At 40.2% G+C, this 13,040-nt stretch overlaps 1 protein-coding gene across 11 annotated transcripts in view; it reads left to right on the top strand.

Annotated features, from left to right (window-relative positions):
- The window catches only part of LOC117432408 (diacylglycerol kinase zeta-like), a 121,696-nt gene that overhangs the window by 100,618 nt on the left and 8,038 nt on the right, over positions 1-13,040 (top strand). For 9 of the 11 annotated variants that reach the window (XM_059002546.1, XM_059002545.1, XM_059002548.1 and 6 more), the window contains 8 exons: positions 447-536; positions 2,291-2,404; positions 3,581-3,649; positions 7,858-7,892; positions 8,484-8,533; positions 8,647-8,767; positions 9,901-9,937; positions 10,628-10,727. In XM_059002546.1, coding sequence (XP_058858529.1) covers positions 447-536; positions 2,291-2,404; positions 3,581-3,649; positions 7,858-7,892; positions 8,484-8,533; positions 8,647-8,767; positions 9,901-9,937; positions 10,628-10,727 — 616 coding nt within the window. The remainder of the gene's footprint in view (positions 1-446; positions 537-2,290; positions 2,405-3,580; positions 3,650-7,857; positions 7,893-8,483; positions 8,534-8,646; positions 8,768-9,900; positions 9,938-10,627; positions 10,728-13,040) is intronic. The other 2 variants (XM_059002542.1, XM_059002544.1) reach the window with 1 other exon arrangement.

Below are 13,040 nucleotides of genomic sequence, written 5' to 3'. Positions count from 1 at the left end.
TACAGAAAGAGAACAGATATAAGAGAGATAAAAGGGCAAGGAGTTCAAATGCACCCGGGACAAAGATAACCTCAATTTCTCCTGGGGTGAACATCAATATCCGCTGGAAACGCGATAGGTGCCAACCACCCTCATGGTTATAATTACTATAGAATCTGACAGTTGGAATCGGTCATTTTCAGTGTCACAAAACCGTATTAAAACCTGAAAAGTTCAACTGCACACATTTGAAGGGGACTGTTGACAAGCTTACGAGCCGATGACAAGGTTAACAATGTTAAAAGCAGAGGTGTCCAAATCAAGACATCACACGGTTCTGTCTTTGTAATTTCTGTTGCAGAGTGTCTCTTTTCATTCCTGACTTTATCCTGTTCTCTCTTTTCTTCCCTCCCACCAACACTTCTCTAACCGCCCCCCCCCCCCCCCCGCCTGCACCCCCCCGCCAGCCCGCACTCGGACAGCGAGGCCTTGGCTTGGCGCCAGAAGTCGTCTCTCTTCTCCTCTTACTCTGGCTTCCCCTTTCCTGTCAAACAGAGGTACTTGTCTCTGCAACCACCTCTTCTTACTCCACACCTGTCTGCTTCAATCACACTTCTCTATTTCTGAAAACACTACCTTCAGAATCCTCTCCCGTGCTAGAGCACATGTGGAAAGTCTTACGCCCTTAAAACAACTGTCCAATTTTAAGAGATCCGGCAAGATTTACTAAAGGAAACCAGTATATATTTAAAAGTACAGCTTATACATACTTTTATTTGTTGAAAATCAGCGCTAGAAGAATGTTAGCACAATTGCCGATTGCACAATTGATTGACTAGGAATAATGAACTTGAAGGCTTCATTGCCCAGTTGCTTGTAGAACCCTGCTATGAGCAAATAAAAAAGAGAAAATAACATGAAAGCAGTGTGCCTGAATCATCATGACAATACAACCTGCTTTTTTGCATCCCCCCAAAAAAATGTCAAAGCCGAGGATTTTTATCAACGTAAAAAGACCGGAAAAAACACCATTAAAGTGAGACAGCCCTCTCCCCGAACGAATAATAATTACAATCATTATTTTCTGTATTTATAACCGAGATTATAGTGATTTGAATTGCAAAACAGGTCTGTGTGGGATTTAGAGAAAAGGAAAATAATAATAATCAAAGACCGAGAATGGAAACTGAAAACAGCAGGGCTTTGATCTGAGAGTTGCACTGATAAAATCAGGAATGAAAAGGATGTGGAAGCAGCAAGACAGGCAGGAAGGAGGCCGTTTTCAATCTTGAACAGCCCTGGCTTCCTTCTCTGTTAAAGCTCCAAAAATCGTCGGCACTTAAATACTTGTGACATTCGTGCATCCTTTCTCTCTGTGTCAGCTTTTAAGGGTACCAGCCTCGGCTGCCTAGGTGTAAGGGAATGTTTAAGCCACTGGAACAGGTGAAGTTATCAGCGCCATTTGAAACAAGGTAGCCACTTTTCCCGATTTTTAAAGAGCTTTGAAAAGACAGCATGACAGAAGTAAACTGTATATTCTACCCCTACTGTTTTTCACAGTATTGCCAAATACTTGCTTATCAAGGTTCTCCGCGTCTTGTGTATTACTCTTATAATAAATACTAAACCCAAATTCCTTGCTGTCCACTGCTGAATAAGACGGAATAAAACAAAACTTTTCTCCAGTTAATTAATATACGAACAGGCCTAAGGCTCATAATTGCGTCCCACTTAACATCAGATATGAAGGAGAGTTGCTTTAGCCCTCTGCAGATTCTTGTTGATTTGCAGGTTATAAATATTCATTAAAAAAAAATGAAAAGGCAGGGGTGCTGTAGGATCTGTCCTGGAACAATGTGAAGTAGCTGCCGTACATCATTCTCTTAGCTCGTTGGTATTAAAAACCAAATTGCAGAATGAATGTATTATATAATATAATGTATAGCGACAGACAGTGAAATATGGATGATAGCCCAAGTAGCTCTTGTCTAAGGACCTGGCATGCTGGATTTCTTTGGAGATGCCCTTCAAGTGGGGTACGGTCCAGGGCTGTATTGGAGGGTGCCAACACTAGATTAGATATTAACTAATTACAGCCTTTTTTTTTTTTTTTTTTTTTTTTTTTTTTAAAAAGATCTCAGCGATCCCAATCCTGGGTGAAGAAAAAAAAAAAAAAAAAAAGATTTACACCGAAATAATAATAATACTGTTCAGAATAATCTCAGCAATGCAGATTTTTGTTATCTGAGCCCCCCCGGTGAGCCAGCTTTGTTTTCTGTGCCTCTCACTGCCTCGCTTACCCCTCCCGCAGGATGCTGGAGTTACAAAAGGCCTCCCAGCGGAAGCGTATTTCTAGCGACAGTTTGGTTGCCGAGGCGCTGGCCCACAGCGAGTCTCCGACTTCCACAAAGCCGTCCCTCAGCAGGTGAGAGAAATCCAGAACAAGGGGACAGAGAAATCGAGGGAAACAAGCTTGTGTTCTTAAACACTTTGCAGCAGCTTTGGACTTTTAGTTACAATTCCAGTGTTGTCAATCACAGCTTCTATTCATACAACTCAATCTACATGCCTCAATACCAGTGTAAAAACTGGCCAAATAAACTAGCCAGGGTGCTTATCACATGTGGGGAATGGGTGGTTTTATAGCCCAGGGCATTGCTAATTGTAGAAGGAGGGCTTCAGCTGAAAACCTTGGACAGAATGTGGATGCTGTCACCTGAAACTGGGCTTAAGGGCCTGTTGTAAGGGACCTTGATATATCACTGATAATTTGCATATTCTAAACATAACCATAAGGGAACTTGATCTATTACTGGCAATTGTAAACCAAAACATATTATAAAATGAGTTTCGGACTGCCATTATAATCTGATAATTACATTTACATCCTGTTCTTCGGTTCTACAGCAGTGTAGAAATATTAGCTAACGAGCCTTTGCACATTAGTTTACATGTCTTCCATTTCTTCCATTAAGGCGATTGCCTGACGGTATTGTGCACAATGAGGCATTATGCAACAGAATTATGTAGAAAGCTCTGAGATTCTCTCTCAGCAGTACTTCTCTAATGCATGCCACATACAGTAATGACCTTTTAATCACATCCAAGGTTCTTGCAAGCACAGCTAGCAATACTGTAAAAAAAAATGTAAAAGTCCATTAGATAGTGTTAGAGTATTGCAGATCTCAAATCCTTAATAAATACAGCTCATCTTTTACGGATCTCAGTGACATACTCATGAAGAAAGTTTAAAACGATTATCTTTTCAAAGCCCGTCAGTATATTAGCTCCATATTTCCCCTGACGTATAGCTCTCTGTGTAGTTGCTATAGTCTAGATTTTATTATACCAAGTGGATTTGACTCTCACGTTTTCATGTGCATCTTGTCAGCTGATGCAATGCAAGACCATTCATTTAGTTACAGATGAAGCGTGCTGGCAGGGAACTTGACTATCACTTTTTAATATTTCAAAAGGTTGTCTTTTTCTCTTTCTCGGTATACCTAGAACACTGTGTAAGTGCCTTTGTGTATTTGCATCTCTTTTCATGCCAGAAAGTATAGTAGGAATGTTTCTGTATTTTTTTTTTTTTTTTTTTTAGGACGGGTCCAGTAAATGTGAGTGTTCATCGTTCCAACACGACCGCTGCCGATTTCAAACCATCAATCAGGTGAGAGACGGAGGACTAGAAGACATGTAGAATGCGCAGCAGTCACTTCTCAAGGCTAAGAGAGAGCAATACTATATATTTTTGGTTTATCTGTTCTGGTATCTCAGTTTAGCTACATAGTGTATCTGCACAGTAAAGGATGGAAATGTGACTCCCATTACAGAGCAGAGAATGAGACATTCCTGGTTTAGCACAATTACTGTTATTTCAGTCACAACACTGCCCTTTTTACCGTTAGTTACAGGGAACATGTCTAGTCTGGTTCCAGGTATCTCAATAGTACACTCGGCTCCCACAGCTGCAAGGAGCACAAGGGATTGAGTGTGTGCTGTTCCTCACAAGACAGCAGTTTAGACATTGTGTCTGCAGCAAGAAGAAAGAAAGGAAAAAGTGATGTTCTTTACGACCATCACCTCAGCTGACTTGGCTATAAGTAACTGAATTAGACAAGCCTGGGCAGACTGCATACATATCTCAATTTCCCTGACAGTCTGCATGGGCTGTCTCGTACCGTGTTTGTTTGTAAGCAACCATTTATTTATTTATTTATTTACGAGAACGATGAGTATCTGCTGGATTTTAATCTACTGGAAATACTGTTTTGAGATAGCAATGAAATGTAGACAGTTTAAGTTACGTGCATAATCTGTTTGTTCCAAAAACATCACATCAAGGGTGCCGTTTTGGAGATGAATCATTCCACACTGCCCTATTGGATGAAACAGGAATATTCAGATAAACATGGATTTGTTTAATTGTTTGTTTTTCCTTGAGATTATCATGGTATCTTCCTTCAATTTAACAGATTAATATATCTATTGTGATGCTGTGTGAGTGGGGTTCGTTAGACTAGAGAGGAATGTTCCAATTATCTCGTCTCAACAAGACAGCACAAAGGAGCATTTCAGAGAGGGACAAGTGAAATACTTGCATGTTACAAGATTGATATCCAGGCTCGGTAGTTTGTTATAATAAAAAAAGGGATGCCAGAGATCCAAGAGAAAGTTTTTGGGGGGCGGGGGCTTTCTCTAAATCAGGGAGTAAATCAAACTGAAGGTGACAGCGTCGACAGGGTGTGTAGAAACCGGCAAGTCCGCAGAGCTTGTGGTGCCCGCTGACGAATGAGGCAGCAATAAATGATGCAGAAAAGTAATACAAAAATCACTTCAGCCTGGTTTAATTGGACACGTTTTTAACCCCATAGAACACACTGGCTGTCATTCATGTTCTTTGGGTACATATAGTACAGCGTACATATTTTTTGCAAACCACGAAAGAAAAACACTTGGTGCACTCTGATACCGTGATTTTTCTAATATACCTTGCATCCTGTTAGTAAGGCAATCTGCTTGCATAATTCCCCTAGAAATCATATCATAGTATTTTTTATAGAACTCTGCAACTCAAGTACAGTATACAACATTGTGTATTGCACGCAGCCCTCATTATTCCCTGGAAATTATGGCACTCTGCTACATCGTTGATGTATGTAGTTGGGGTTCTCTGGCAGTATGAGTGGCATCTTCAGTGCAGTCTGATCTCATAGGAATGGGAAGCTCTGTCCCTGTATGACCCTATCCTCTTCACCTGGGTAAGCGCGTGTGTGCAACCGCAGTGTCTGTTCATACCAAATAAAAGAAGCCACAGGGGGAAAGAAGAGGAAGCGATATAAATAAAGAGGTTGCTTTGGCTTTCAGGAGAATGTCCATACAATCAATACTGTCCTGACCTCCCTATGGACTAGAGAATCACATGTTTCAATGCTTTTGTTTGTTGTAATCCTCTAAATAGCGATGGGTCAAAACACCTCCACCCTTTTAACTATAAATATCATTCACCACCCAGCTGTGATCTACTGGTATCACTAAATAGAGTAAAGGTACTGAGGAAAGAGCTGTTCACGGGGACAGTGATAGAACCGCGGTATTGAGATCTGCTGGTCATTGAAACAGACTCAAAGGAGAGCGATTTGCTGTTCCATTACAGTTTGAAAATGACACTCCCACAAGCAGTTATTAAACACTTTGATCTCATCGAAGGGGGACGATTTAGTGTTAAATGAAACTGATCATTCTGCTCCGACGTCTGCTAATTTGCAAGAGACCGCATTGTTCTCAGTCTTTCCGTTGTCCTCCTTGTTTTTTTTTCTTCTTCCTTAATTCATTCTGATCCCTGTGTGTGTCTGATGAGTATTTTGTGTCACTGCGAGTGTCGCTTCTTTCCTCCTAATGGGATAATTAGCTCCTAATCAGCAAAGTGACAGAATGCACTGCAGAGAAAATGAAACTTTCTGAAACTGCATCAGAATGAGGATGTCGACGCAGAGGCTAATCCGATCTCGTTGTGTTCTTTTGGTAATCAGAAGACCATTCTATTTCTTCTAGTGACTTTTGTTTAAAGAGCCAGGCCTTTTGATTCTCACTCTCTCGCTCTCGCTCTCACTCTCTCTGACTAAAAGATCAACTCGCATAAAGCTACATTTGCCCAAGCAACGATTTGAGTGTTCAAGTTTAAGTGAAGGGGAAAAAAAGAAAGATGACCACAGACCATGTTACAAGTATTTGGTCCTTTGTTTTGAAAAGTCAGCATGTGCTGAAGGAGAAGTGTACAGTGGAAGAATAATAAATACAGAGCTGTGAATGCTGAATAACCCTTTAATTATCATAACATAAGGGCAATAGATTTCTTTGGGTAAAGCTGGGCTACTGAGCTGAAGAGAGACTACTGATATAAAGATGGTTATTATTTTACAAGCTTTGCTAGGTACATAACTCCAGTTTTGATGTCACTGAATATTATGGGCTTCGGTTCTCCTGCAGTTAAATCAGTTCTAATTTACAGAATAACAATGTAAATATTTGCTAGATTCTTGCGTGTCCTGTTATTTTGTTAGATTTGATCATTGGTGTTGGATCATAGATAAGACGATGTTGCAACAATACCTTGTAAGCAGTGGGAGTGTTATAAAAGTCAAGGGGTGTTTGCTAAGGCTGTAACCCTGTGGTGTGAACATCCAGTGAGTTAATAGGAAGCCTAATTTTATTGATGTTGAATAGAAATCCTGTTAGTCTTAAGCCGGACACTTTCAAATCCAGCTAAACTTCTTATTCTGGCTGCAGGCACTTCTAAAGCAATTTCCTATTGATTATTCTTATGAACTGCCACTGTTTGTAATATGGTCCCAAATACTACATGCACCGAATCCAGTCTTCTTCTCCCCCGCCCCCAAACTACTTGTAAAAATCAAAAATACGATGGGGCGCACCATCTCTCTTGCGTGACTGCATAATGCATTTCTCCTTCCAATTTATAGTAAGGCCAAATCAAGAATGTGTGGGGGTCAAGTTGTGTTAAACAGCCTATACAGTAGACAATACTCCCACTGTTTTATAAATTACATTTTGGCCAAGGAGTCTGCATAAAGAAAGCCAAGGGGTATTTTCCTTTTAAAGCACTTTATATGGGAAACCAAAAAGTGTCTGCTTAAAGGGGATTATTTCAAAATTGGATTGAAGCAAGCTGACAGCAGGTCCCGGTGCAGACTAACCGGCAGTGACAGAGCTGTGTTTGAATGTAGCCTGGTGTCGGCTCACTTAGCCTTCCCGCGGTGTGACGGGGCAGTCAGGGCACAGTGTGAAAGAGCGAGGCTGACAGCACAGACTTCTGGCAGATCTCTCCATCGCTCGCCCTGGGCAGGGGACAGGGATCAGGGATCAGGGGGTGACCAGACACAACGCCGACACGCCCGAGCTCTTTTCCTGCCGCGGATCGAGAGGCGCACTTTGTTGGGAAATGTAAGCAGACAGTATTTCGGTTCTTTTAAAGAAATGCACCACCTGATTTGAAACTTAAAACAAGTGTGTCTCATTGGCTCTTGAACTCTTTCCATGGTGGATTTGGAGTACGATTCTGGCATCGCATGGCAAAGTGTGTGGAATAATTAACATACAAAAATAGACTGGAGACTTATTTATTTATTGCATTTGTGTGTGTGTGTGTGTGTAGGATTGTTTGTGGATAGAACAAAGAAATGAACACTGCTGTGTCAAATCGGATCCTTACAGTTGCTATTGAACAATGAAACATTAATCTGGTTTCTCTAATAAAAGGAAATTGATTTAAATTTTTTATTGTTCTCTGTAAATACAGCAAACAGTGAAACTTAACTGGAGCATGTTGTTTAGAAATGTAAATTTATTTTGTTTCAGGCCTGAGAAGACTGCAGTGTGTACCACAGACAAAGGTAATAAAGGACCCACATTGATGGTGCAAACACTTGAAATGGAGTCTGTCTGTAGATATGACTTTGATGGCTATATCCCTTTTGTGTACTCCAGACATTCCTAGGGTTAAATCCATATTTTACCCTGCCCTCCCACACACTTTATCACCTACTATTGCGAAAGCAGATTACTGTAGCTCCAAACATTCAGCAAACTGCCAGTGACTAAGGCAAAGTGTAAGACTGCTTTATATTCTTAACAAAAATGTTAAACAAGTCCCACTGTTTTTTTTTTCTCTTTGCTGTTTTATTATTAAGTTTTTTTGCTTTTGACACCCTTCTTTGAGATTAAGAGAAATTGTGACAAATATTGGGTTTTTTGTATGCACTGTCAAGTGTATAAAAACTGTATTCATGCTCAAAAGTACCAAAAGACATTCAAAAGAAAGTTTCTGAGGAACATCCTAATTTTATTCTGTGACATTTATTGGACTGACGTCAAGTCTGAAATGCCATCCCATATATCTCCTTAATGGTCTTAGAGATGGGGGTTAGACTTTTCCGTCAGTTAAACTTGACTCTTTTTTGAAAATTTTTTTTTACCTTGTTTAGTATCAGCTGAGGCACTAATAGAAGCTGTGAAGAGCACTGACCTTCAGAAGGTAAGTAACATGACACTTGAATTCTGCAGCCAAATTGCAAGAGGATGAACGAATGATGGCTTTTCTGGTGTGTTTTTTCATGGAAGAAATGATTACAATTTTTTCCCCCTCAGTTCCGAGAGCTGCACAAGTTGGGAGGTGACCTAATGGTGCAAGATTCCACAGGCTGGACGCTTCTCCACCATGCTGCTAGTGTTGGCAGTAAGGAGATTGTCAGATACATCATTGACAATGGTAAGAGAGTGGTTAGGAATTAGTTCAATACCCTAAAGAATGTGCACAAATACACATAAGAATGTCAGTCTTCCTTCTCCAGTTCCTGTTCTGAACGAATGGGCTGGAAAACATTACAAATTCATCAAATTGGGATAAGATGCTCTTTTCTACTTTTGACATGAGACCCAAGTTAAAACAAACAGTCTGTAATAATTGCATTACGAAAACATAGATATAATTTAGCAGTCCTTGCCTGCGTTATAATGTTGCCCTCTAGAGCCTCATATTGTAGAAGCTACTATCATATTTGTTATCATTGTGTTATTCCTGACTATGTTCCCATTTGTCTAATGCAAATAAAAGTGTTCCTGGGGTAGTACTCTTACAGCAATACTTCATCCTGTTTATCAAGACTCTCGCGTCTGCTAATGTGCTTCACCATGCTTTACAAGGCCTGCTTTTGCTTTATCATGGTACGCCACAGGGAATTTTAACAAGGGTCAGTAAAATCAACCACATGTTTGAATGGGCCGCCCCTCTGGATTCTGTCACGACAGCTTTCTGCATGCAGTGCAGTTCAGAGCGTGAACATGTATTCCCTTCTCCCTGTAAGATAAAGAACATGCCCTGGGAATATGTTGAGTCCAGCTAATACACTAGCAGTGACAGACGACACCCCTGGTCAGTGTTTTTTTTCTATTAGTTTTCTTAGCCTTATGGCTTATCAGACCCTGGTATTTAGGAGAGATAAAGACTCAAGGCTATATAAATCACTCTGAAACTGACACCACAGATTACATCAATTAATAACAATTGTTCAGTATAATAAGTTCAAAGCCAGTTCTGCAATTACACGCTGTGGTATCATTCATTGTAAAATTGTCATTAACACTAATGCAATTTTGCATTGCAAGTTGTTTTTTTATTGAAACTAATTGTATTGGATTCAGGTTACTTAAGAGAATCTTGTATAACTGAGAAAATGCTAAATGACTGTATTAATAATTGGGAAATGCATAGGGTTACATGTGTCCCTGAGAATTCTACTATTCTAATGTATTCCCTGAGAATTCTACTGTTTTAATGTATTCAAACTTTTGTCAACTAGAATTGTTTGGGGTATTATTCATGTTTCTTTGTTTCTTCCTCAGCTCCTCCAGAGATTTTAGATCTAACAGAGAAAGAAAGGTAAGAAGGATTCTGTTTTTCTTTGTTGTAGCTTGTAAAGTTTTAGTTGGTTTATTGAGCCTGCAAACACAGCGAGCCCTCGCCAGCAGGAATGCTGTATCTAGCTGACTGGGGTCCATGTGGGGGTGTGCTCATCAAACCAACTGAAGAGACTGTGTGTTGCATACTACTAAGACAAGCAACCTGTCTATTTATTTGAAGGCTTATAGTGTGTCAAGGCAGAGTTAGTCCTGGCTAGATATGAAATGTGTAATCCTAGAAATATGAGGTGCTCCTCAAGGGGACTAATTTGTTGCATATCCAGTTTTGGGATTCATTGAATTTTAAAGCTGATTTAAAAAAAAACAATAATAGTAATAATAATATAGAGTATAATATATAGCATAAAGTCATGGGTGGGAACTGTGCTTCTGGTTAGCCATTTTAAATATAACTTTGTTTACAGAGGCTAAAATCATTCACAAATCCATATTTGGAACCTGTTTTTTTGTTTCCAGATCCAAATCTCTTACTATTTGGATCATGATTGTTTGAAACTAGACTGCTGTTGGGCAGTTACAGTGCATGAAGGCAAAGCATTCAAGTCTGCGCTGCTCTTAAACACAGTTTCCTCAAGCTGAGACCAGTATTGAGTATTAAGGCAGTCTCAGGTCCCAGTTATATTCACAGCTCTGTAATTCTCTGTTCCAGTGGTGAGACAGTATTACATAAAGCAGCTTCCCAGCACCAGAGATCGATCTGCCACTACCTCGTGGAAGCCGGGGCATCGCTAATGAAAACAGACCTGCAGGTAATAACAGCTTTTATGGTACTTTCACCCTCTACTGCATGACATTTTTGGGAGGTAGGGAGATTAGTGTCTGGTGAGGTGCTGTAGCAACTTTTAAGCAGTGAAATGAACAAGGCTAGGTGTATTCCACACTGAAAAGGAAAGGTTGACCTTTGAATAGCCTTCTTGAAGAACAGTAAAATAAATGGTATTGGGCAAGGTTAGGTATTAATGTAATCATGCTCACACATGTAATTGTATACACAGCAAGTAAACTAATACAAATCTTTTGTATGCTGTATGTAGACATGTGTTTTTAATAAGTAAATAGGAGTCTTATCTTCTGTGTCATCAGGGTAATTCACTGCAGGGCATTTTGACTCATCCTGCAAAAGTTCATAAGTTCATTAAAAGGGCCAGGGGGACTGTGTCCAAGTAACTCTAGAGAACACAAACACTCTGCCAGACACTGCTTAAACTCTTTTGAAAAAAAAAAAAAAAAAAAAAAAAAAAAAACCTCTTTCAGCAAAATACATGATCTCAAACCAAGACCTTTGATTCATGCACAAGCAAAGCAAACACAAATGCGTCTTATTGCTTTGAAGGCGTGGGTTATAGTGCACCATTCATTTGGGTACCCTAAGTATCTACAATTACAGAACATTGCCTGGGATTTGTGTGTTTATTTATACATTTGACTGTTTATAAGATAGGAAAATGTTGATGATGTAACCGAGATGCTGTGGGATTAGGGTGGATCAGATCAGCTGTCTCTGGTGGGTCATCCTTGTAGCAAACTAAATTACCACCCAGTTCTTGGAGCATGTCTGGAAACATGTACAGCCTACACCACGATCAATGACCTGTAGAACAGCAAAAGCATTAATAAAATAACCCCCCCATGAACGTGCCATAATTGTGTAAAGCAAACCTCTTCATAATCATTGCCCCCACTTACTTGTAATGCAAAAAGTTATACTGTACATACATCAATAGACCTACATAAGCAAGCACATGCGTGAGCACACAAAGACGCTACAAGCTCAAGATGTTGTACATTAAACCCCGCCCCTACCATCCCCATTCCCACCCCACCCCCACCTCCACTCTCAGGAAATGACATCCGAAGATTGATGGGAAATTAGGGGGTAGAGAATCGGCTGGAATATCTTTCCAGTCTCTAATTTCTTTCTCAGGGTAAAGAAAAACATCTGGAATCGAGGGCCTGAGGTCTGTTATTAGCTTTTCAACAGCTGAAAATCAGGCTGAAATGAAATGCTGTTGAAACAATGCCTTCATCCACCACATGAAAGAGAACTCAAGACGCCAGTGTGGCTTTGCAGGCAGGCTGGCCTAATTGGGAAAAGTATGATCATAACATCAGGACACTAAACAAACGGCTCAAGTATATACATGTGCTAAGAGGTACCACAACATGAACAAGACTAGCTTTAGTCATCTGTTACAAAGAGACTGTCAACAGACATTCCAAATCTTCTTTTTTTTTTTTGTTTGTTGTTGTTTTAATGTTAACAGCTGAAATGACTCTGGAGAAATCTGCATTCATTACCTTCCCAGCGATCTCTCACTTGAGTGGTGAGAGGGATTTTGTAAATAAGCATGAAATTCTAAAATTCGAAAGCTTGAGAAAGCCGTCTGTGCTTTGAGTTCCCAGAGACAAGCATCTGGGTTTTGACTGTTTATTTCTGCAACATAGTTTGGAGCCGAGGAGCTAGAAGCTTATATTCCATTGTCAGTTGAACTGTAACTGTGGCATGCACTTCTTGGTAACTCAAAATATTTTTTAAGCTAAGAGTTTCCATGTCGTGTCAGCTGAGGTGCACTGAAAACACCCTCCCCCTAGTCATACCTACTCTGACTACCTGCTATGTTAGTGCAGCATTCAGTAATGGTCTCCCAGTGTTAATGTCTGCAATATTAACTGTGGCAGGTGCAGATACAGCTGGAATGATGAATGTTGGCTGTCGGTGAGAAATGTAATTCTGGAGCAGTGGCGACAGGCTGATTTATGTACTTAGTGTGTCTGGACAGAGCACAGCCTGCCTACCTGTAGGGAAAGTGTGAGAGAGGAATCTCAGAGCATGGAGTTAGTCTTCTTTTATGCAGACAGACATACTATATAGATCAACAGCATAAAGCCTGTGCCTGGGTACAATGAGTTTGCATGACTCTCTGGAGCTATTCCACAAATACAGCTGCTTCTCTTTAGGTCCTGGTTTTTAGAAGGTACTCTTGTAACGATCAACATGAGGTTAAAAAGAAACTGTTTTAAATAAAAGGAATTGGCAAGGATTGGTAATTCTGAACTTACCA

Source organism: Acipenser ruthenus, chromosome 27 (assembly GCF_902713425.1).
Source record: "Acipenser ruthenus chromosome 27, fAciRut3.2 maternal haplotype, whole genome shotgun sequence".
Lineage (NCBI taxonomy): Eukaryota > Metazoa > Chordata > Actinopteri > Acipenseriformes > Acipenseridae > Acipenser > Acipenser ruthenus.
This window is presented reverse-complemented; position numbering and strand designations above follow the sequence as displayed.